This window comes from Scomber scombrus, chromosome 2 (assembly GCF_963691925.1).
Source record: "Scomber scombrus chromosome 2, fScoSco1.1, whole genome shotgun sequence".
In the NCBI taxonomy this organism is placed as follows: domain Eukaryota; kingdom Metazoa; phylum Chordata; class Actinopteri; order Scombriformes; family Scombridae; genus Scomber; species Scomber scombrus.
This window is the reverse complement of record NC_084971.1, coordinates 23,468,489-23,495,568: the sequence shown is the minus strand read 5'-3', so window position 1 is coordinate 23,495,568 and position 27,080 is coordinate 23,468,489. Positions and strand designations below refer to the sequence as shown.

At 38.5% G+C, this 27,080-nt stretch overlaps 1 protein-coding gene across 3 annotated transcripts in view; it reads left to right on the top strand.

The window, feature by feature from the left end:
• Positions 1–27,080, top strand: part of inpp4b (inositol polyphosphate-4-phosphatase type II B) — a 145,327-nt gene that overhangs the window by 58,088 nt on the left and 60,159 nt on the right. For all 3 annotated transcript variants that reach the window (XM_062432310.1, XM_062432293.1, XM_062432301.1), the window contains 3 exons: positions 14,701–14,812; positions 19,233–19,302; positions 22,944–23,091. In XM_062432310.1, coding sequence (XP_062288294.1) covers positions 14,753–14,812; positions 19,233–19,302; positions 22,944–23,091 — 278 coding nt within the window. In that variant the 5' untranslated portion in view covers positions 14,701–14,752. The remainder of the gene's footprint in view (positions 1–14,700; positions 14,813–19,232; positions 19,303–22,943; positions 23,092–27,080) is intronic.

The window sequence follows — 27,080 nt, the reverse complement described above, 5'->3', positions numbered from 1 at the left end:
GTTTAGCATAGATATCCAACATCATAACATATTAATTACAGAAAACACCAAAAAGCATAATAAGTCCTCTTTAAAGTTAAGCGACAATACAACGTCCCCCTTAGTCACAAAAACAAGACTGCTTGGAGTCCCAGTGGAATTCTAAATTAATTATCTCCTTAAATAACAGACAGTATTTAAACAGCAACTTTTGTGTGTACATGTCTGCATGTGTGCCAAATATAAAGCAGTCGTGCTAATTACACTATCCAGTGAAGTGACAGTCATACAAATTCACACGCACGCTGCTATTTTCTCACACTGTAGTCATTAGCTGCTCATTTTATCCACAGACAGTAAAACATGAAAATTAATGAAATAAGGAGGATAATTATGAAACATATAAATGTCTTTATTTATGGTGTCTTCGCTTTATCAGTGGAGCAGTGACTAGAGGAACATGTGTAGTGAAGCACTTAGGGGAGACTAAAGGACACTTAAGGCCACCACATTTGAGTGTATGGCTGGTGGGAAATGCTTTATCTTTTAGTTTGCACATGGAAGGGACAGTTGGATACAAATGTGTGTGTACAGCGCATGTGCGTGTAAGCGAGGAATCATCGAATAAAATGCATTTAATGCAGGTGAAATAGGTTTACACTCACATCACTTTGCATGCACACAAACACACAGAGATAATCATGCCCACATGTATTCACATTCAATATGTGCATGCACACTCAGAGATGCTGCATATACAGTAAATATGGTAATACTGACACACACAACTGCACGCACCACATATGTATGTAAAGGAGGGAAAAACGGTACTCATTTGGGCTGAAATAAATGCACATATGGTCTCCTTATTTTTCCTCCTTCAACACTAAAAACGTTCTTTTCTGCACAGTTCTTCTGCATGATCTGTGAGATCCCCCAGGCATAAGGGCTCATGGGCAGAATATGGAAATAACTCACTCGGCCAATGCTGGACCATGACATCAAAATGCAACTCTGAGAGAAAAATTTAAAGAAAATATGCATTGACATGCTGCTTTAATTACCTGTCATGAGTAATTACTATTCCAAGAAACTGAGCAGGAACATCAGCGATAACCCCAAGCATAATGTGGAGCTGTTAACTTACATCCACGTTAAACAAGTAATAGAGCTATGGTGATATCTATTAGTCCAAGTCAATCATACATCAGGTTTTTCCTATAGTTCATCTCTTTGCAACATAACACATACAGGTCGAAGAAATGGAAAATGAGATGTAGTGTTAGGAGCCAAAGATGGAAGAGAGATTTAATAAATCTGTCCCGACGTGGTGCTGAGGCATGCTAGGGGCATAGCTCATGCCAAGTCCTTGTCTAAGTGATGAGAGGATGATAATTAGGACAAAATGGAGAGAGGAAGAGAGAATTAGAGTAGGTGTATAAAATCATGTCTCACAGGTTTCTGTTTGTATTTTTTTATGTTTTTATGCCATCCTCTGTTTTTGCTCTGAGATTAGATTGTGGTGTTCCATCATTCAAGCACCCTGCTGGGTCGATTTAACAGAGAGCAATGCAATCTTTCCTTTTGCTCCAACTCCTATATGTACAGCAGAGAAGGTGAGGTCATGCATAATATCCTGTCTCCCTTGCCGTTTAATATCATCCTCAATAATGCAATGCAGTGTTCATTTGTAGGTATAAAATTGGCTTTAAATATTCAAATGTTTGTATTTCTGGGTGCATGCCCTCCAGTCTAAATAATAGGTTTTGTAATAATTATGTTTCCTACTTAACTCAGTTAATTAGAGGCTACATTGAACAATCTAGCTGTACTGTATGCTAGTTTGAAATTGCACATTGCACATTTTGCATTTACAGAAAATACAACCAGAAATACCAATACACAATTGCAGTCTATATGTACAATACACAGGTTCACACAAACACATCATCACTCGTCACGTTATGTTGTATTATACTCTGGTTTGGTAAACTTTGATTAATCTCAGCTCTTTCTATTATTATATTTTGGGTGAGGCTGTTGGTCAAGAGGTAGAACAGGTTGTCCACTAATCAGGGGATTGGTGGTTCAATTCCCGGCTCCTCCATTCCGCATGTTGAAGTGTCCTTGGGATACTGAAAGACACTGAACCCCAAATTGCTCCCAGTGGTGTGTAATTGTGCACTAGATGAGATCCTGATGGGCAGTTTGGTAGTAAATGTAGTCCTTTAACCATTTATATTTCAGTCAGTTAATTTGGTAATTGTATATATTTTACCCTTTAATTGTATTTGTTTCTTTTACTTCATTGTTTCTCTTTACTCATTGTTTTTGTGTTTTAATCTATGTCAAGATGCTGATAAAGCATTTTTCTTTTTCTTTGGGCTTAATTATGTACTCTCTATCTGTCTCTCTGTCGCTCTCTCTCGGTCTCTCTCACTCCATATGTGTGTGTGTGTGTGTATATATATATATATATATATATATATATATATATATATATATCGATGGATAAATAGATATATAGATATTCTATGGGTAGAGCTGTGCTGGCAATTACACAGTGTCACTCGACTCAGTGTACTCATAAGGATGAACATTGTATAATTTCTCACATCTCAACAGTTGCAACAAAGCTAGAACAGGAGATGTTGGTAAACCTGAGTCTGTTGGTGCTTTCTGTTTGGCTAATGTAGCTCCTCACTTCCCTCACTCATTTCTCTTCCTCTCATTTCATTTCGTCCCACAGGGGGATGTGAGAGACGTGTGAGGACAGAGGAATTTTATTCACCAAATGAGACATGCTCATTTGCTATTATGCTATTATGCTCACTGTAGCATTATTTTAAGGAGACTCATCTCAGTTGTCAAATATGTAGAAGAAATGTGGGCGATAATTACAATTTTAAAAGAAAAATACCTGACACCTGATGACTGCTGCTCCAGTATCAATTATACTGCAGCTCTATTGCGGCTTCAGGCCATCACGGAATATGACTGATGGAAATAACACAAATAGACAATTAAAAATTAAAATCATTCATCCATGATTCAGATTCTACACAATAAATATCACTTGAAGCCACAATTAGTGCTGTTTGTCCCATGTCCACAGGTAGTTAAACTAATGTATTTAAATCATGCAATATTATTAGTATTAAATTATGGCTATGTCCACAACATCATTTTTCAGATCACCTGACAGATTCTGATTGAAGAGTGTTGCCATTAGGAAAAAAACTTCAACATAGGATAAACCTACGGTTCCTCACTCTAAGCTCTGAGAGCCTGGAGAGCCTCACTCTTCATCTCCATGTCTCAAGACACATTCAAGGGATTGAAATAGCCTTGGTGATGGTGGATCAAAGTCAATTTCCAGGTCATGTGCTGGAGGATGCAGGAGTGACAACAGGAGGAAGCATAGTTATAAAAATGAAAAGCACCCATGTACATTCCTGAGAAGAGCCAAAAATAATTAAAATCACCTGTGTTGGTGTAACATAGGTGTGCTGGGCCAGTTCTATAGTTAAATATATATATAGATAGATAGATAGATAGATAGATAGATAGATAGATAGATAGATAGATAGATAGATAGATAGATAGATAGATAGATAGATAGATAGATAGATAGATAGATAGATAGATAATAATTTGTGCTGTCTTACAAATGGCGGATTTTTTAAATAAGATCTTGCCTGTTTATGTATGACTTTAAAACACATTTCAACACAACCTTCTTTTCATACTCTTATGGTAATTTTATGATAAATTGCATCAAGGTTGAAACAGATTGAAACACTTGTGTACCCTCTAAGAACAGGTTAATTCTCACTTTGCTGCTGTGTTTGTTATGTTGTCTGATTCCAGTAACCTTGGGAAATCTTTATAATCACTTGTGCATTGCTGTTCAGAGCATCTCAACCAACAAGAGTAACTCTCACATAATAGATACTTGTTTGTCCAATCATGCATACTGCATATCCACTGTGACATGAATCTTCCATTAGCATAACAAGGAGCTCATGTTGACTCATAATGTTGACACTGTTTGGAGTAAACTGTGTGTCAGGCTACACTGCAGGGATATGCTGCTTGGACGCATTTCTATTATTTTGCTCAACTCTATTTAGGAAAATGGTCACTCAGGTCCGGTCACTGAATGGGTTAATTTGTTCTTTCAGATATTGGGATGCATGGATACACAAACCCACGCATCACAGCAGCTTGGAGATGTATAGCCAAATCCGCTATTTAATAGCCTTCATGTTTTTGTATAGAACACTGACTGTTTCTTTGAATTTCATTTATTTCAGGTAAAAGTCAAAGATGTATCTTGTTGCATGAGCTTGTGATACTATACTGAGCTATGAAAATTGTGTAGACTATATATTTTACTTGAAAGGGAATGTAATAGAGAGAAATAAACTACTCAAACTGTAAAGTTAGGATTTATTCCTGCCTTAAGTTCTTGTTTGCAGTGGCTGTATCATAGCATACACTCATACTTGTATAAAGTTCCTTTATCACTCCATATTAGCCTGAAGTTATATTTTTGAGTGAAACACACAATATTTTGCAGAGCCCGATCCCTTTGTCTTTATAAAACCTTGAGAGGAAGCTCATGCAGAATGCCAACTACCTCCCTTGTCTATACCAATGACCTGTATCAACATAGCTCTTATAGTAAATCCCTTTCATTCACCGCAGAAAGGAGACAGAGCTCTGTGCTGCCTGCCGTAACCTGATTTGAAAGGCTAGTTTTGATACCAGAGTTACGACTGACCTTTCTTATCGTGTTTTTGAAAGTGACTTTGGGTCCCTTGGGGAGAGTTAGCCAGAGACTCGTAGGGGTGTTATGAGACGGTCCCCACCTGCACGTGGCACATATTTTGTTTCAATTCTCTTCCCTGTTTGTGTGTGCCTGTAAAAACAGTTTTTATAGGAGTTTTACACATGACTACAATGTACTTTAGGCTGGAAAATGCCTGGTGGTTATAATCCTCTTCTTCATCAATTCTAGAGAGGAACATTGCTTTCTTTGACACACTCTGCTGTCTAGTGTCTAATTTTTTTTGCGTATTTGTGTAGATCTGAAAAGGGGGTCTGCAAAAGATAGCAACATAAAGTTCACCCATACTAATTTCCTATGGGAAACAAATAATTCACTAGCCAAGGCATTGGGACTGACAGATAATGATGCACCTCAAAACACCATTGTCTTCTGTGTAAAATCCCAAAAAACTGACATCTTGAAACACATTACCTTTCCATAAAAGCACCTATTTGAACACATTTTCTCCCAAGATCGACAGCAACGTCTGATGTGTGCTACATACATCAGTTAAAGACACTATGCAATTTAAGAGAAGGAGTTTTGTAGACTTGGTTTCTAAACAGCTCTGCAAAACCAACAAGAACATAAATGAACACATGTGCCTTTATACAAAACAGATGGACATCTATTCATAACAGTTTCATTGTTCATTTATTTTTGGCACGGATATGCCAAAGACACAGAAAACAAGCCAAAATTGAGTTAAATGGTAGATGGAGCGATGAGGGAAGACTGGAGAAAGCATCAGAAGAACTAAGTAACAAAAATGCTCTCTAGACACACTAACTTATTGTTCCTTATGTTTGCCATTTTTGACACCCATTATGTCAAAAGTCTAATGTCAGACTTTAAAATCTACAATTTTTTATAACGTTTTAAATTCAAATTTGACCTGATGAATGTTTACCAAAGTTATTTGAAATCATCCTATTTCCTGCATGATGAGTAATTTTCTTAATCACACGTGAACGTCATGGTGGCAGTATTTAGATCATATACTGTATGTAAGTAAGTAAGTAAAGATGTATTTATGTAGCACTTTGTTTATGTAGCATAGTCAATTTTGGGAAGCTATATTAAATGCCTAGGAGCAAAGACAGTAAATACAGATTGTATAGATTGAAGAGGCGTACTCCAAGACACGTTTGTTCCTTACTCATAAGAATTCCCAAGAAACATAGTCTCAACTTTACTGTCTCTATTCTGTCTTTGTTTCTTTACCTTCATCCCTACAAGTCCCTATGGATTATGGACCCTGCTGACTGTCTTAACCTACATCCCAGGCCACCCCTCTGCAGGCACTCATTCACCCATTCCCATCCGTCGTGTGTGTGTGTGTGTGAGTGTGTGTGTGTGTGTGTGTGTGTGTGTGTGTGTGTGTGTGTGTGTGTGTGTGTGTGTGTGTGTGTGTGTGTGTGTGTGTGTGTGTGTGTGTGTGTGTGTGTGTGTGTGTGTGTGTGTGTGAGGGAAAGTGTGTGTGTGAGGGAAAGTGTGGAAGTGCAGGTGTATTCATGCTATATTACCAACTCAAACTCTCTATAGATCCATGGCCTTCCTACCATGTCCTCATTCAATTCCCTCACCAGTTAGAGTCAATGGAGCACAGAACATCTATCATTTACTGCCTGCCTATGTCAACAAGCGATTGCGATCACCACTAGTAACGGTAGCTCTCACACTCCATCTGCCTTGTTGTATAGCTCTCATACTCGCTTTCTCTATGTCTTTTGTGCACACACATACATGTACATATTGTTGCATGAAACATCCCCTTCAATCATCTAATGAAAGCAGTGTGGACACAGATAAAGGCTTGTTAGTGCTTCCTCCCCATGGTTGTTAATGAAACCTGCTATTCTTTATGGCTTGCTTCTACTAGGTCTCTTAGGACCTTAACATAGATCACCCTGACACAATCCCGTTGCAGTTTTCCAGGTAACAGTTTAGTAATGATGTAGAACAATCTCATGCCACATAGAGCATGGGATTGCTCTCCTGCTCCTCTCTCCCTGTTTCTATCCTTTTTGTTTTATCTTATTTTGTGTGTGTGTGTGTGTGTGTGTGTGTGTGTGTGTGTGTGTGTGTGTGTGTGTGTGTGTGTGTGTGTGTGTGTGTGTGTGTGTGTGTGTGTGTGTGTGTGTGTGTGTGTGTGTGTGTGTGTGTGTGTGTGTGTGTGTGCCATTTGTATGTTCTTGACTGCAGTGTTGACTAATTTAGATGTCCTGGCTTTGATGCCTTTAACTGTGTCACCAAGATAACAAGTTGTAGACATCAAGTACCAAGTCACAAAATGCTGTTTTTTATAAGTTGTACTTGGCTCCTTACGGAAATGTGTCTTAACTTACCATTGTCTAATCAGCCTGGGGTTGAAAGAAGCAGCCAAAACAAGATAATGTTAATTGAGAGAAGAAGTGCATTATGTCAGAATGTAGTCTAAATTTCATAGGAAAACTCATTCTTAATTAAACACTGATAATCCTGAAGCACTGTACACTATTCATATAAATGTACTTCATTTACCCCCTACCCTACACATGTAGCTGAGTCTGTAATTAATTTTACTTTTCACAAATGCAGTGAACTGCAGTACCAAGACACAAGACCATGCCACACACAACAAAACATTAAAGAAAAGTGTACAATGTCACTTAAGAACACTGCATACTCTTTATCTATTGTGTTTAAACAGGCTGGGAAATATTTTTCACAAGAAACAAAAAGTAATATCACCTAATGTTTCAATTGTTTGCAGGAATTGAATGCAGGAAGACAAATAAAATTAGGCTGCTTGTTCTATACCTTCATTTTGTGCATGCAATTTAACCACTTACAATTGCATTAAATTGTGATTTGTGTTTTCTTCTTGCAAGTTCTAGGCAGCTAAATGACTTATCCAAATGTGCCATGACCAGCACAATGTAGAGAGACAGGAATAGAGTTGTAGATGTTTTACACCCTTTTTGAGGCCATAATTCACTCTAAGGTTTAGGATGCAAAAGAAATAGTCTAAAATTTCGAGAAATGTACTTTGATTTCGGGGCTTAGATGAGAAGACTCCCATATGTTTCTGCTCATTGAAGCCTTAGCCAGAGGCAAGTGAGCTCATGCAAGCATAAAGTTTGTAAGTTTTTATGCAATGACTCCAACACTGTGCCTGACCAAAAATAAGTATGGCACATAAAACCTATAAAATCACCACCTTCAGTTTTTATACAGATTAAACAAGTTAGATATAATGTGTTTATTAGTGAGTTTCAGAGGTGATTAAACGTTGATCTTGTTACATTTGGACAGAACCAGGATGTTACCCCTGTTTGTAGTCTTTATCATCTAAATCTCTGCAAGAAAGCCAATAAACTTTCCCAAAATGTCAAACTATTACTTTAACAATGCCTTGTCTTCATGAAGTTTATAGAAACAATTAGACAAATACATACTTGTCAGAATCAGTGGCAATCGAGATCCTATTGGTTGGCTCTTTTTCAAGAGCAATTACAGGACAAAAAAACATTTGTTTGACAGAGATGAAAGGAAGCTCTTTTACGGTTTGTTGAAAAATGATTGGCATTATCTCAACTATGAATAGAGTAAGTGACCTCAATCCAGCCATTGACAACACTCATTATCTCTATCGTCTCTCATCCAGAACCATTTGTATCACATAGAAATAACATCAACAAAACCTTGTTCTTCCACCTCTACATTATGTCAAAAATTAGACCTTTCTTGTCACATTATGCCGTTTGTGTTTGTATCTCCATCTGTTGGCACTTATGGTGGTATTATAATAATATTAATAATAATAATATTGTTTATTATTATTATTATTATTATTATTACATATACATTACTTTTCATCAAGAGTCATTATATATATATATATATATAATTATTATTATTGATATCATCATCATCATCATCATCTAGGAATACAGTATGCTGCACCACCTGTCCTCTCCCACTCAACCATTGCATCCATTCACACTCCTTCAATTGTCTGCACTTAGCTTTTTAATATCTTCACACTAAATGTATTTCAGCCATGTTCACAAATGTATGAGAACAATAAACGCACACAGCTGAGAATGAGAGCACATGCACCTTTTGATGACTCTCATCTCGACTGTGACATTACACACACATACAATAGAGCTTTACATTGAATTGTTCTCCACGGTGCTACAGCATTAGATACTAATGGCAATTGTTGTGTGTAGTTCAAAGTATTGGAGACAAATAAAGAATTATATGTGATTTACATGTATATGTGAGTTTAGTGGGCGAGGAGAGGAGTGAGAGACGGTAATTATACATATAACATTTTAAATGGGATATGTTACATTTCTACAAGTGATTGTCACTCAGTGCTAACTTTGTCCCAAGTTGTACAGCATTATTTGGCACATGTTAACTGTTGTGCATTAATTTGAAGGCCTCTGGTTTCACATCGGGCATGAAGAATGCAGCTTGGGTGTTCTTTCATTCGTGCTGGCACACACCGCCAAGCTGGGTTTGTCAATCCTGATGTGGGGGTGTTATGAATATTCCACATACTCTGTTCCACTTAGACAAGTGCAGTAGCAACTGTAACCGACAGTTGGCAGACAGATCTCTTCTTCATTATCTGGAGAACCACTAGACAGGATACAAAGTCTAATAGTGCCGATAGTATTATACTGATATCCTCGGTGATACAAAAGAAAAATGTAATTAACTCACTGTTATGTACCTGTTTTTTCTTTTTGTTTGTTTGTTTATTGCACATAAAGAAAATACATAATAGAAGAAAAGTAATACATACAGATTGTTTTACATGAAGAAAAGAAAACAATAACTAACAAAAGAGAAATGTGCAGAAGGGGCCTATAAAACCCATAAGGGCTTGTCGGACAGCCCTCCTATGGTGAGACAACATATTATATGTTTCTGTATGATGAATTAAAACTGAGGTAATTTTAGATAACATCAGTAGCTGCAATGGCTGATAGAGTGGCAGCCCACACAACTCACTATTTTTGAATTACTCCCAAAGTTGTTACAGCAGGCTTTATACATAATGCTTCTTTTTCAGCCAGCCAGACCAGCCAGATGATCGTTTTAACATTTTGTGGCCATGAGCCTCAGCGTGAAATAAAGTTCACCTACCCGCAGTGACTTTATAGGTTTCTTTAGGCCTGTGGTAAACACAGCAGGCAGTGGAAATGAGAACGGTCTCCTGAACTATTCTCACCTAAACCACATCCCAGCTTTTGACACAGTTGTTTTGCAGAGTTGAATTCTATTGAAATCAATTCAAGTGTTTTTGTTTGGTGGTTGTTTTTTCTGCCTTATGGTGACAATTATATGCTATACAGAATAGGATGCCATTTCTATTATTCAGTATTTTTAAAACTCTGACATCTTAAAGGGGACATGATGCCTTTATGATTTTCTGTTATTTTTATTCGGTTACGATGTCTGATGTCTATGTTAAACATGGTAAAAGTTCCAAAACCTGATGTGAACATCAAGAGCTGAGGCCTCAGCCTGCTGAATGCCTCATTTGTGCATGTCCACAAACACCCATCCTTTCAGTAGCCCATTTTGCTTTCAGATCGAATTTAGGCTTGAACATGTATGGATATATTTGAGAAGTTTCTGTTTCAAATAAGAAATGAGAAAAAGAACTTAAAGTTAAATTAAGTTCAATTCATCAAAGTAGAACTTGCTGTTTTTAGCTGCCCTGGTAAGTCCACATGTAACTACACTGCATCACTGAAGTTATTCTCAGTTTGACATGCAGTAGCTGCTAACACATATAAAATATGGGAACATTACACTATAAACCAATATTGTGTAAACATGCAATGTGTTTCATAGTGTTGAGGGTATATACCTAGATTTACATGTATTAATATGGAACAAGAGATTTTCACATTGAGATTTCACATCTATTTACTGTCTTGAAATGCTATGAAATGTATACACACAGCACACAACACTCAACAACCACATAGTTTTAAGACCCAGCCCGGATGGTTGTGATTGTTTGGGGGAATAGCATCCTTTCAGGATATTTTTTTCACTTTGCTGCTTCTGTGAAAACGGCTTATCCCAGACTGTTTTTGACACTGGTTATGCACTAACATAAAAGTAAATGTAGTGTGAAGACAGTTCTCGTCATGCAAGAATACAGTAGTGTGTGTGATGGAACTGGAACAAATAGGATGCGTTAAAACCCACAAATCTTGAGCAAGTATGCATCTTGCCCCTGACATGGCTCCTATTCTGCATATTACAGATGTATTACAGCAGACAAACATTGCATAAATTTCCATGTTGTAGAAGTTGTTGTATTCTGTTTAAATCACCTTTTTGATTGGGAATTTGATGTTTGCCTGTTGCCCTTCAAACATAAAAAGTCATGAGCATGCCACTGCTGCTGAAATTTACATAATTTCAGTCCCAAACAGATGGTTTAAAAACTTTCATACAAGATACTCTGAACTGTTTTGCATTAATTTTAGATTCAGACTAAATATACATTTTTTTGTGGAACTCTCTTTCATCAGGAGGAATAAGAAACCAGGGCATTTTTTCTTTGGGAATATACATACTTCAAGTGATTCAGACAAGCTAGAGTATGTGTGCTCAGTATAGGGTTCCCTGGTGATTCTGGCCAGCTCAATGAACAATGCCTGCAGTGTAGTCTTATTGATGGAGTCAGTCCTTCAGTTTCAAAATGTACAATTACTGCTGAGTCACATGGTAGTGCCATTCATCACAAATGAAAATCAAGCCTGGCAGTATCACGTCTGAAGCTGGCATTCCCCATTAATATAGTCCTGTGTCCTAACATCTGTCCTCAGTGAAAACTAGCAAGTGCTATATTTAGCTCAACCGTCCAGCTTTAGATAGGTCAAGAATCCCATCTACACTTCCACTGCTAGACTTTAAGGCTTTAACGCTCTTGTTGTCAGCGTAGGAATCTGGCAATCATTGTTTTCTGACCACTTCCATTTCACAGACAATATGCAGCTTTAAAGTGTACTGAAGGACTCTTATACCAAATCCTCTGTGGGAAAAATCCATAGCCAAAAAGCAAACTAGTTTTCCCTGGTGCTACTGTTTATTTTTAGTTTCTTACAGTTAAAGCTAAAGCCCTTGTGAGGGGAGAAGCCAATGGTGTTTTGCTTCATTTCTGTGGCTGTCAGGTGTTTTCTTCTGTAAGGCTTCCCACACAGAAAAGCGCCTGACAGCCACAGAAGTATTTCTGCTTTGAAGTTTTTTGATGAACTTTCCACACTCACGGCTGTTAAATTCAGACCTTTGAAAATGTAGTTTAATTGTCCTTTGCTCAGTGTCACTCTGTAAATCCTTCTTTCTTTTGCTTCAAAAGCTAGTAGAAAAAGGGAATTTGCTTGACCACCTTTACCACTGTCTATTGTCTTTTTACCACTGTGTATAACTGTGTTCAACTTAAAAACATATTGTAGCATTGCTCTTATTACAGCATGTGATTTTTTTTTTTACATACAGTAACTGACTATTCTCTAATCCAGAGTGAGAAGAATATGTAATTTATTTACAATAGAGGGACATGCAGTATATTTCAATTTTAAACATTACCCACTATACTTACTTACCTACTGTATCTCTGAAATAACTGTAGTTATTGTAGAAATAACTGTAGTAACTGTAGTAATGATAGTAATAACAGTATGGGGGGGGGGCTAATAATGGTAATTATCAATGTTGAATTCACCGTTCTAGAGGAAACACTAACAATGGTCTTAGCAGCTGCTGTATAGCACTGTGGATACATACTTTATGCATATGGCTCATGCATCAAAAGCTTCTTAGACTGTTAGGGTACAGAGTTGTTATTTGAAACAAATTATAGTATATGTTCCCACATTGGAATGTGTTTATAAATTGCAAGAGAGGCTTTCAAAAGAAAATAACTGTTAAATGTAAGGCACTTGGCTGATAACTAATTATTTTTTGAATTGTGCCAAACCCACAGCAGACATTTTAAACACATTATTTTTGTCACTTTAACAAAGCTGTCTGATTAAGTGTTGTCATAAAAGAGATCCTGGGCCAATTAGATTTTTAAAAAGATGGGCTTGCAGGCAAAGAACAATCGTCAGATTTGTTTCTCAGCCAGCTCCAACAGATGAGAGGAGAGGGTTGAAAGAAGAGAGAATCAGGGAGAATAGTGGGAGAGGGGCTTCTTTCTCATCCACAGCACTCGTCAGAACTCTCAAAGTTAAATTGAGGTCAGTAAGTGTGCATGCTTCAACACTGCAGCTTGCAAAAAAAAAGAAGAAAAAAAAGGTCTGTCACTGTCAGGAAGTTAACATCACTGCCCCTTTGTACGGTTGAAATTTGAAAAAAATACTGTATTACAGGAAACCAGCAAAGCAGAGACAGCACTAAATCATATAATTTCTGCCACCTGGAATGGTCTGCAGAGTTCTTTCCCTCAAAGACAATAATGTTTATAGATTGTATTAGAACAGGTGTTTGGCCACAAATTAAAAACCTCACAATATATATTTCATGAATCAATTAACTTAAAGTAATTCTAACAAAGTCTGCTCTGTCTGTTTAAATGAAGGGTTTCATTAGTGGATTGAGGCAGAGTAATCTAAAGAGTAGAGGGCAACTGTAACCCCGAAGGTTTGCCTTGCGAGGGCTATCACTGAATGCGATGCATGTTAATCTCCATCTCCTCGATTATGTGCGGGCCACCGTCAGTACATGTTGTTTGTTCAAAGTCAGGGTGACTTTCTGTCTTCGTGCTTCAGTCCTCTGTTGCAGAAAGACACAGAGAGGGAGGGAGAGATGATGAGAAACAGGGGAAACAGAAAGATGAGCAGAAGAGTAAACACTGAGACAGGTGTCTGGCAAGGGACAATGATTAGATTTATAAACCAACCAATGTTATTTTCTCTGCTCGGGGACTGCTGTAAGACATTAAGCGTTAACTGAAGCTCCCAGTGTCCCACCACAGAGACACATCTCTCCATCTCCCTCCTTGGACTCCCAGTCCTCTCCTGTATCCCCTCACATATCTCCCATACCGCTTCTCAGCATCTTCTCTTCCCTTTCCTCTTGTCCCTTGGGTGCGATTAGATTTTCTCCAACCAAGATAGATTAGCCTTGAAAGCATCATTTCTGCTTCCATCACCATCCTTGCATTTTCTCCTCCTCAGTCAGGGGTGTGTCAACTCCCCCCATGTCTCCCCAGACCATTGGCTGGCACACAATATCCAATATTTTCTCCAGCTGGAGTGGAACTGAGCACATTAGGGATGGGTCTGTTAAGGTGATCAGACTTGCTTGTGCGATGCCCAGGGACTATTTTTCTTCATTTGAGAGTGTCTGTCTTTCTGCCAATACTATAGATTTTCTATCAGCCCCTTAATCATGGCTCCATGATTGGGAAAGTGATTGGTCGGGCTCCCTGATATGAAAACTCTAGCATCAATTTAGTGTCTGTCAGGACACAAAGCCTGGGTTATTAGGCGGCCATTTGAGCAGTTACACGAAATATTCCTTGCTTCAACCCGATCAAATTCCCACTGGGGCAGGCTATGCTTTATCCTGCATGCAGACTCCTGCAAAATCTGTCAGTAAAAGAAATCGCTGCAGTGCAAGAGTCTATGTCCTGATTCCACTTTGTAGTTGAACAGCTTTATAATTTCACAACCTGTTCAAGGCTGGAAGTAAGCTTATTAGGTTTGGCAAGTTGGAAGCCCAACATGGAGATGAAGGCTCTTGAAGGGGTAGTAGCCAGAAGAAAAGATCATTTAACAGAACAGACTTTTTATGCAACAGATTAAATGAAGAGGCTTACACTGTATGTATTGCTCTTCTCTTTTCTTGTATCCCTTTAGGTCATCTGATGGTGTGTGCGCGGCAGGAACAGTGGTGGTGAGTCGACTGAAGATGGGGGAGATGGAGGAAGTCGAAGTGGACCACATCACTACCGACATACCATCACAGAAGGTAAAATAGCCTGTCGACTAGACGAAGAAGGAGTCTCCATGCTCTCTATCCCTAGTGTTAATGCTAGGATTAGACTGGCACTGCTCAAGTCCTCCAATGAGATTAAATAAACTTGAGTAAACCCTAATGGGGATTTACAGTATGTGTGTGTGTGTGTCTAATGTCTGTGTCTGTGAGTACATGTGTGTTGTCTCTCTGTCAAGTATAGGAAAGATTATCATGAGACTGACCAAATTAGCATTCTGACACATATGCACTTGACTCTGTTTACGTGGGATTGTGCTGCTTGCCCTATATCCTTCTTTCATCTGACCAAGTGGCAGATATTTCCCGGTTGTGGCTTTCTCAACACCCCCCCCCCCCCCCCCCCCCCCCCCCTCGGCTCTAATCTCATACAAAACATACCGCTTACCTCGGCTGAAGTGACTCACACAATCAAGAGAGAGAAAGAGGAAGGAAGAGTATTTTCCTTCAGAGTTTGACAGTAAACTGAAGATTGTGTCATCCGAATGGGGTGCCACCTCACCAGAAATGAAGTTGTATGTACTCTGAGTTCACTTAATTTTCTGTACATTCCTAATGGAGCCAGGCTTGTTTTAAAATGTGTCAGCTGAATGTCCTGTAGCGCCATAGTCGAGTATTAAACAGTAAAGAAGGAGCTTTAATAATGTTTCTGATCTGTAAAAAGGAACATTCTGATTTTCTTTCACCACATAAGACAAGTCTGCAAGGCAACATGGAGGCTTGTAGTCCTTTCCTGCTGTTGACTTGCTGCTGTAAGTGTGTATTTGTGTGTGTATGAATCACTGTGTTATATAATTGACCAAGGGCTTCTCCATGGCTGACTGGCTTTCGGTACTGCCCACCCCTGTCGCTGGTGCACGGAGGTTCCCTGCTAGGCTCCAGAGTGTCACTGACAATCTGCCCATGTCGCCTTGATGAATGTGTTGCCCTGTGTGCGTGTGTGCATGCGTGCGTGTGTGTGTGCATGTCTTTCTATCTCTGACAGAAACCTATTTCAGTCGAAAACCAGCGTTGTGAGGACATTTCTGTGTTGTAAGGGCATTTTGGCCGGTCCTCACAACTTCAAAGGGCAATTTGAGGGTTAAGACTTGGTTTTGAATTTAAGGTTAAAATTGGGTTCATGTTGAGGTTAGGGTAAGGATTTGGTTTAGGCTTTTAGTTGTGATGGTCAAGGTTAGGATGAGGGTCTAGGGAATGCATCACGTCAATGAGTGTCCTCTCAAGGATATAAAGACAAACGTGTGTGTGTGTTGTCACAGCACATTTCCTCCTGTGTGTGTGTGTGTGTTGTTGCAGGAGTTGAGGGGAGGAAAGAGGGAAGGGACATGACAAACATTAGTGAGGGCTCACTTGAGACTCAAGACTCACTTGCAGGGAAGTTGTTCAGTTTACCTTTCTTTGTGTGCGTGTCTTTCTGCCTGAATATACTGCATGTGTGCGTATTTATTTGTCTGTACAGGAGTTAGAGGCATTTGTTTGATAGTTAGCTGTCATTGCCTGGGTGGCTGCTGCTTATGAATATCCCACTGACCCCAGAAAAACAGTCAGCTGAAACAAGAAAGGGACTCTGGTCACCTTTGATCTGATCTCTTTACATATTTCAGTCATCAAAGAGCCATCGAACACATGCTGTCTGCTGCTGACAATTACAATGGGGCTCTTTCCACAGCTGTGTTCCTCAGGCTCATTGTTAATACATATATTATCACAGACCTTACCTCATGTTTCTGTCCATTGTATTCAATGGACACATTTTATTTTGGGGTTTGTGTGTGTAAGAATTGGGTGTCTGCCTTATTCAGGATCAGTTTCTGAGCTAAGTAAGGTGATGGATTGTTCCTAGCAGTCATTAAAGTCCTTTTCGGGGGACAGGTTTGGCTGTCTAGCTGTGTTAAATGGTTCATCAAACAGGGCAGAGCTGACACAGACCAAGCAAGGAAGACGGTTAGTTGTCAATATTGCTTTGATGAAGAGTCCCACACTTAATGCAACAAGATGTATTGAAGATTTTCTGATTTAAACAGTGGCATCATTGCGTTTTCATGGCTATAGTAGTGTTTAATGTGTAGTACTGTATATGGATAGAAAAGAAGGGTATGGTTACACTATTTGTTAAATTAATTTAACAGTTTTACATTTAGCAACACCTACAATATGCTACATACGCATGAACTGAGCACATCAAACTAGTACACCCCAAAGAATTGTGTTTATTGACCATCTGCTAAATCCTTACCCCAGTCAGCAATTGTCCAGTCATGACTTGGCAACTGTAACTAGCACAGCAGGCCTGACTTGCTTTGGATTTATCCAGAAGTTGAAGGGATGTGCACTCTCCAAAACCAAACACACAGCAAAAGTGTAAAGAAAATATTAAACAGTGTTGCCCTCATCTCACTACTTCAATATAAGGTTCCATCATTAGCATGTGTGACTTACTACTTTACTACATGGACAATGACAAGCAGCACGTTAGCAGAGTAGCAACAGCTTCAGTTCACAATCTGTGTCTACAAATGATGCGTTCAGGCACAGTATTTAGCGTCGGTTACCCATGTTTGGCAGTGCTTAGAGTACAATACGTAATCACTGTAGTAACATGTGTAAAATGGATCAAACTAAAACGTAAAATATTTTAGGAAATCAGTTCTGTCAGATGCACGTGAGACGAACAACTGAAAAACATGGCTGAAGAGAGTTCTGTGTATAAAAGCCTTAGAGTATCAAAGGCAAAGGAGCATATTACCTGACTAAGCTATATTTGGAAATACTGTTATATTTGGTTAGTCATCATCCTAAAAAACTTTTCTTTTTTTTTTCAAAGTGAAAAATACTGTTTAAAAAGATGTATACACAGAATTAATCAAACGTTTGGACACACCTATTCATTCAAGGGGTTTTCTTTACTTTTATTGTTTTCTACGTTGTCAAACAATACATATGGTACTATGTAGTAGTTAGTACATAGCAGTCAAACAGGGTTATGTTAGAATGAAATAACAGGCTGGTCTTAGTTTTTCCTTATCTTACTTGACTAGGTCTATACTGCAGTACAATACTTATGCCTTCTCTTCATGTTTTTATGTTGTGGTTCATGATAAGGATGTTGACTGTAGCTAGATGCTCAGTCTTTTAGCACAATATCATTTATGTAGTGCATATTTAAGGCCTGAAATGAGAATCTTGCTTTTGTTTACGCCTGTCTGTAATCAAGAACCCATTGTTTCAAAAATTATGAAGAATTTCAAGTGCTTAGGTGGGGCTTAGAAAACTGTCAACTGTGGTTCCTTAGTCTTTGTATAAGTGTGTACTGTTGAAAATAAAACAAAGGAAAATGGTTTTGGGAAACAGTCCTTTTGTAAAATCCCCTAAAACAAAAATACAGCATTACAGTATGAGTATCCAGGGGTCTTTTTTATTTTATCCCAGAATTGTCCCTGCATGGTAGAAAAAATGAAATAACTACAAAAGAAATAATGGCTCTGTTGCCCAGTAACAATTTCAAATTGAAAGATTAAAACTGTGGTTTCTCATCTATTTTGAATAACCCGAGGTACATCAGGAGTACACACAGAGAGCATACGGAAATTATTACTGTTGCTTATTTTATTATCTCATTTGTTTTGCTATCCTGTGGTTATTCTGTAAAAGCAGTATTATGTATGTCATAACATAGTAATTTGAAATGTACCATCAGAGGAGGAAACCACAATGTGGTTAGTTGAAAAGACTGAAATGGCAGTGGAAGTAATTAATTACCAGCCCATGACCCAATCAGTGAAGTCACAGCAGGTGTTTTCCTTCAGCTGTCACCTGCTGTGACATCACTGATTGCAGTGAAGGCAGAGATACAACATGCTTCAACATTTGAACTAAGAAGAGAGCAGTGCAACAGCAGCTGTGTGCGCTGTGTGATTCCATATAGGTATTGCCTTTTGATGTAGCATTTGTAATGTGCATAAAAAACTGTATGTACTATTTGTATCTGTTAACAAATGATATTATTACAGTTATGATTAAACCAAAATCAAACGCATGTAAGCCTAAAGGTAATGAAAACATTTTTTTGATGAGCTACACAATTACTTAATTATCCAGAAATTCAAAGTGTACTAATGTAATCCTGAGGGTTTTTTTTCATGTAGTGGCTGAACACCTGTAGCTATGACAAGCTTGAATGTTAACACAATACTTTGCTGATTGCAAGCTTGGCACTAATGTTATGTTGCCTCTGATTGACAAAGCAACATTTGGTTTTGGCTTGCAATGATGAAAGTCACCCTGGTTTTCAGATAAGTACCTTACCAACATTGTTGTTTTCTCAAAACACAATGTCCACATCAATAATATGAACCTTCTCTCTCTGTTTCTCTCCTTCTGTCCTTTTCCTTTCCAGTGTCCCATGGTTTGTGAGTCTGCGTCCCACGCCTGCATTGACAGAGAAAATAACCCACTGACAGGGCCAGGTATGATTCGCACCCCGAATACCTGTAATTGCACCATTCATGGCTGAATAACATGGCAATAAAAAAAAACCAAAACAATTTTCCTTTCTTTCTACATCTTCATGTTTTGTTTCTTTGTCCACTTAGAATAAATAAGTGATTTTTGCAGTGAAAACTCAGCCTTTAATGGCCTAAAGGGAAGTATGAAAATATTCTCAATATGTATGCAACATTGTGCTAGTTAACATACTGTAACATCTTCCTTTATCCAGAAATCCACTTATGTTGATAGGCATTTAATTAACATTGACCTGCCCTCGAATAGTCTTTCCATTAACTAGATTTGAGACATTTGAGGTATCCAATTTGATCACAGAATTTAATTTTTTTACTGTTTTTAAATCTCTCTGGAAGAGACAATAGTCGTAGGTATCTGGCAATGAGGTAAACCTTGGTTCTCAGTAGACTAGTTGAAGATATGCAAAAAATGCCTTTCTAGCTATGTGAGACTAATTTATTCACAAGACAGATAGGTAGCTCTCTATGATTCTCTTTCTCTGATAGAAAAAGAGAATCATAGAGCAAAAATGAAAGACATGTCAACAGAGAAAAGGACTGACGTGAAAAGGTCATGTCTCCTGCTGTGTTGGAACTTCATAGCCCTTGTTCAGCGGAGACACAGAAAACTGGTTTCTCTCCCCATTTTCTCTTTTATCCACATTCCTACCGCCACCCTATCCCCCCAGAGCCCCTGTTGTCATGGTGACATAAGCCATGTTTGCATTTAATGTCAAGTGAATTTTAACTTTTTAAATGTTGTTAAAAAAAAGAGGGGGGGGGGGACAAAGGCAAATTAGGCACATCTCCATCAACCAGTTTGGAGCGAATAAACTAGGCTACGCAAAGTGCAGTTTCATTAGACGTTGGCGGTATACGCTACAATACTCATGGCTGTAATAAACAGAGTACGGGAAGAAGAGCATCCAATCGACCATCTACATGAGAAAATGGAGGGTTCATCAGGATTTTGTTTCTATTGGACAAGTTGTAATTAGTCTTTCATGTCAGCTAATATTGACTAATATTGAATGTGTCATGTATGAAACAACTAGTCGTGTGATTGAAATGTTCGTTACATCAGAACGTATTTAGCAAAGGTGTTTCCATCTCCCATTTACTGCATTAACTCTTTTTTGAAAAAGGCAAAAAAACACCTCAAGCAAGTGTAAAAACTCTTCTGTGAAATTGAATTTTTTCTTTTAATTTTGCGATTTCCGTCAACCTTTTCTAGTGCAATACTTAAAAATGCCCATAAAAATATGTTGGTGGAAACACGGCTATTGTCGCTTAATGTTTCTATTAGTGAACTGCAGTTATGTTTGCAGGTGCACATCTGCAGCCTGTCAAAACAATACCCTCCCTGCAGACCCCACCAGATTGAGCAATGCAATTTAGTCTTCCACTTTTATTACCTCTCAAAATGAGCATGGAGAGAGCAGGGAGATAGGGGAGCCCACGCACAGCACGTCTCGGGCAGTCATTTTCTTAAGAGGTGTCGGGGAGAGAAACCAAGGCATCTGATTGGTGGTCAGATTAGTGTGGTGGCAGGTGGGAGTTCAGGGGTTAATCCGCTTCTCTGACGGCGGTGGAAATCAGCAGCCGTCTCTCTTCCGATTAAAGTTATGCCTTCACTCCCTTCTCTCCATGTGTCCCTCACTCCCCATTTATTTTTGTCATCCATTTCACTCTCACTAATCCCGATGCCAACAATGTCTGAATATCCCATTTCATTTAGATGCAATTATGAATCCTTTCTGGGGTAATTTAAGGCTGTTCTTGACCTTAATCATCATTCAATTCAACATCCTCTAAAGCATCATAGAAAAAAAACAATACATCTCTTTATTTCCTATTTCTCACAGTTATTGTCCTTCACAAGATCTCTATTGTTTCAAACATGTACATTTCTGGGTTTATAATAACACATTTTATCTCATATCTGCTAATTATGATTTAAAACATTTAAAAGCTCTCTGATACCAGATGTTGCTTCATTTCTAAGATGCTCATCAAGCTTATATGGTGGCTACTTTGTCTATATGAATCTGGGCCATTGCATTGATTTCACATTTAAAATGTAAGGCTAGAATTATTCTTTATTTTTCTTACTGTCAGTAGAGCCTTTGAAATGGCCACACCAACAATCTATTAATTCATCTCTAAAAATGTATAATTTCCTTACCCTGCACCCTGTTGAAGAGTTTAAAAAACTTCTCACAAATATATATTGTTTTTAAGGCTTTCATAAAACAATAGGACACTGTAGCACATTACCCAAACATAAGCAAATGGTGTATGTGTTAGGTACCATTTTCAGCTTCAGATTAATACAGTACACATTTGCTCTGCTAATAACTATTTACAGCACCAACACAGTGTATGATGGATTTGTTCAAAATAGAGTTGTCATGTTCACGGTAATGAAGGAACCTGTCACCCATAGTAACAGTGTGGCTCTTTAATTTTTTTAATTGTTTTTGGACAACAATACTTGTTTTCAAAGAATTGAAATCAGTTGATTGATTTAATATGTCCCATTCATTCAAATACAGTTTTCACAGTTGTCAAACCAACCATCCAGCACACTTCATGACATTACATCTTATATGAATATCATCTTACTACATATGAACTCACACTGTACTGCACTGTCTTGCATTGAAGGGCATAACTGAACTTCAACACTGGAGGATAAATGACGTAGCACTGCACAGATTAATGACTTGAACACTTAGACAGATGACATTGAAACAAGGACAATCTGAGGCCAAATGGGGTTATAGTACAGTTATAGTGTTTGGTAGAGGGAGTGTGATCTGATACTTACACTAGGAACATAGTGAAAAAAGCATGGGTCGCCCACTTTTGAATTCAAACAAAAACATTTTAGTGGCGTCATGCATGTTTGACTGCCTAGAGTGAGATTTTCAACATTTCACCCGAGGGGGCCTCAGCTCCGACTTTCCTTCTTAACTGCAGCACTGGAAACAAAAAGGAGTAGTAAACACCGTCCAAGGCACACAGCTTTCTTGCCCTCTGCTGCCAGCATGCAGATAAGAGCATTAGAGCTGTTTTTCGTTTCCAGCCTTCAATTGCTGCTATTAGCCACTCTGCAAAAATGAAGAAGATGCAGCTGAATTTGAATCAGTTTTAATGGGAGAGATGGGTGGTGGGGTTAGCAAGCAAAGTTTCAAAAATGATTCAACTGTGCCTGCCCCACTGTTGTACAATAAACATGCAATTAAAATGGAAATGGAGGAAATAATAAGGCAAGATTAACAGGACAAGGTCTCTGTATTTCAGTCCGTATTCCACTCCGCTGTGCTGCCACTGAAGTAGAAAGAGAGAGAAGGCCTCCTTGGAAGATGAGAAATCCCTTATCTATGGCAGACACAGTTATTGATTATAGAATTTAATTTGTGCTTCATACCTCATGTGACTTTTGAAGAGTTTCTTTCTGTGGTGTCCTTGAGGTTACCAGCTGTCAAAGTTGGTTTAGATCCTCTGTTTTGCATTTGTGAAATCTAAAAAGTGAGAAATACCTTTTTATTCACTGCTGCGTCAGTTTGGTTCAATATATCTTTCTTCTCTTCCTTTTTCAGTGTTCAAGAACCCAGTATGCAAAGTGTACAGATTTCAAACAGCGGACAGCAAGTGGATGCTTGTGCGGGAGCAAATGGAGGAGTGTACTTTGTCCTTCAGCATCCCCAAACAGCTACTTTCACTTTACATTCAGGAGGACATGAGGAGGTAAGCCACTCTGGGAACATACTGTTGATCCTACAAACTTTCTTATTGCATCAGAGAGCCCATTTCCTGTTTGTGCAGCTAATGGAAAACAATCATATCAGTTCAAAGTAAAACTCAATCCGGGTGTTACCTAATTATGTGTACAGTAGGTGTGTGTAGCTTCTAGACAGCCTTTACCGACCTAGTTCACCGATGTAAATGATTGTTTAAGAGTTCCGCCTATATTTGGAGAGGTGTGAAATATTCAGGTCTGCTTAACACTTCAAAAGAGGCTTTCATGCCCATGCATCCAGGGACGACAAACATTGTCTCTTTCACACACACTCATACACATAAACTCTCCCAATCCTCTCATGAATTGTTGAAGAAAGCACCTGGAACATCCTCCTACCAGTGCTGAATCAGACTAAAACTTTATTGTAAAGACATATTTTGTTAGGAATAAATGAGTTTGAAAACATATTTAAAATTTTATATAACGAATAAAAATGAAAATAAGTACAAGTTCAGTCCAGTTAACGCTATGTGAAAATGAGGGCAGGTTATAAGACAAGGACAGAGAGAGGTGATGTTTCACCAGTCTCTGAGTGTGCACCCGTAAGTAGATCAAAGAGTTCCTTCCCTCAGGCTCGACCAGTGTTTGTCAAGACAGATCATTCCTCAACTGGCCTGTTGTCCCTGGCAACCCCTTCTCATACATAACACACAAACGCTTCCATACACACACACACACACACACACACACACACACAAACATACAGCCTTAGATGAATTCTTTATGCTCGCTTCAATACAAGAAACAGGCATGAAAAATAAAGATGCAATCAGATTTTTTTTAATGAACTTAATAGCAGGAGGACAGTTTGATTCGTAATCACCATGTGCAGTTGAGGATTGCACATAGTTCAAGGACACATTCATACATGGAAAGATGCACACAGCTGCAATCACAGCCTCCACCATACACTTACCCATATGGCGCTTTTCCATTATACAGTTCTAGCACTACTTTGCCCGACTCGACTTGGCTCTACTTGGTTTGGTACCAGGTACGTCGTTTTCCATTATTCATAGTACCTCCTCAACATGGGCGGGGTTGGCACAGCTGCGCGAAACTGCCGTGACGTCATTTTATATGCGACAAAAACAAACAATGGATGACATCGAAGCGATGGTGTACTTGCTGCTTGGTCTTTGCGCATAGAAGCCATGTTAACTCGCGTGAAACTCGCTGTAACTAACTCGGGTGAAACTCGCTGTAACTTTTGTTGCCGGTATTTAATATGACATGTTTTGATTCTTGTGTGTGACGTCGCGCTCATGACTCTTCCAGTGACAACACTCTCTGGCCAATGCCAGCAGTCTGTTGACATCACATTTTAGTATCGGCTCGGCTCGCTTGGAACCTCGCCAGAGCAGGTATTAAAAAAGTACCAGGTACCAGGTACTATTGCTAAGGGGAAAAGCAAAAAAAAAAAAAACGAGTCGAGCCGAGTAGTGCTAGAACTATATAATGGAAAAGCCCCAATAGAAAAGAAATGCAGAGCCATTACTGACCGATGACAAGACAAGCTTCGTTATCAGTTTACCTGACAAACAAATGAACTCACTGAAATCCGCTCACATTCCCAGACCATGGTTCCCCACATGTCCTCTCAGTATCTCTAAACCTCTCTGTTTAGATAGAAGATGATCTTCTCTGCAAACTGATCATTCAAATCACAGCTAAATTTAGAAGACAATTATAGAATATTTATTAAATGTCTTATCTGTAAAATACAGCGCATGAGCACACAGCGGGCTCCAAACCATGACTACCATATACAATGTTTGTTTATTAACATGCATGCGTACCATATCTCCAGCTTGGTCGCTTAAGCACCTCTTCTATAATCCTCTTTAAATGTTGTCTTTCTCCACGGTGCCTCTTCATTTAGCCGATTCTGTCACCCAGCCACACACCAGTGCTAGCTTGGTGTTTTTAATGGTTCAGTTAGTGCTGCAAAGTTGTGAGTGCAGCAGCGGATGGTGGGTGGCTTAGTTTGCTTTACCACTCTATGATAAACTTAGATGTTTCTTCCTTCTGTTTGTTTGCTTTGATGTCTACAGCCATGTTCTAATCTCATTCTGCGAACACAGAGGTGGAGGATTTTTCTTAGTTCCTCCAGTGAAGATGCTGCGATTCCTCATTCGTGTGTGTTTGTGTAAAGATAATTAATGCATGTGTAGCAAAGTGTCAGTGTGTGTGGGTGTCGATTAAACCCCATTCATTAAGAGCTGTCTTGTTTCTCATTAATGGGAGAAAAAAAAAATCATGCTCCCCTTCTGCAGCGGTTAATAAACAAGTACTGTGATTGTGTGTCAAGATCATAAAGGTGACATTTTGACATCCGCCTTCACTATTTTCAATTGTTCTGTACGTTCAGGATTACTTTTAAGGACTGCGCTTGTTGGATGGAGCTATTTTTCAGAATGAGCTGCATGTATTGTGCAAGAAGGATTTGCTTTTCAGTCCTCTCACGCAGGTTTTATTGACCCTACACACAAAGCCCTCTGTGATTAAATTGAACAGGCACTATAACGTACCATGAAATAAAGGTGCCCACATGACAGGTCTCTGCACTTTGGCAAATGTATCCTGTAATCCCAGTCATCTGTTTAACACATCCTTTTACTTGATTTAGGATTTTAGTTGAAATGAGACTAAACTGTCAAGTACTAGATGTATATTAAATCCCAATAGCTATTTTGTAGATTTATTTTTAAAACTCTCAGTAATGATATCCATCCCTCCCCTGCTCCTTCTCCTGATGCTTCTCTTGTAGGATCTTCTTTTCTTTCTATGCATTCTGATTATATCTGTATCTGTTTTTATCTATGTACCTCTTATGCTGCTGTAAGTGGAAAGTGTAGAATGCAGTTTGGAAAGTGTAAGCAGTAACATTAAATACTGCATTATTCCAATTTAATTTATTTAATTTTGGATAATTGTTCCCTTCTATTTTAGGAATGTCACTTATGGTAAATTTATTGAATAGCTACATTCAAGGGACTTTCATCAGACATTTCATAAACAAACATGACAATCCTGCATATTTTTCTCACAAAGTACAAAAAGAAAGGAAGGAAGCAAGGAATCAACCATAGATAAAACAAAACACAAATAATATTTTGTAGTTCCTTCAGGTAAATTACCAACAACATATCCAATTAAAATGTAAAGATAATTGTGCACTATATGAGACATGCATAAACCAGGTTAGGTCATTTAAACCTTGTAAAATTAATCTTATTTTGTGATATTACATTGACAGTGCTTTTTTCATATACCATTCTATGTGTAAACTGTTTGTTGGAGCACAGTTTTTTATATATTCAAATGTATGTGCTAAGCATATAATCAAAAGACCAGAGTGGTACTGGACCCTTCTTACATGCATATAGTTAATCAGCCTATACTTATTCTTATCACGATTTCCCTCAATCACACCTTTACTCCTTCCAGACAATAGCACTCTGATTAAGGAGATGATACTATATCTCTCTATCCGCCATCCCACTGCCTTATCACCCTCATTTGGCAAGTAGATATGTTTATCTATTATTTTATCCATTATCTATTATTTATACTGGTATCATCCGCCCTGACCTCCACTCCAGACTTTCCCGACACAAAATAACAGATCTCTCAGGAGACAATGGTGTGGTTTGACACCGAGATGCACAAATAGCAATGGCTGAGAGGTATATATATATATATCAGAGGATATAGATTATTGTGAATGGTTGCAATCTGTCAAAGAGCACTATAACGATCTAGCACCATGTCACATTTGCTATATAAACCAAAAAAAAATCAGAGAACATTGCCCCTTGATTGGTTAAATGGCCCATTTATGGTATTAGGGGCCACTTCAACCTAAGTGGGTATGTGGGAAACAATATATTTGATTGAAACCAGAGAGAAATGTGGATTGGTCCTACTTAGA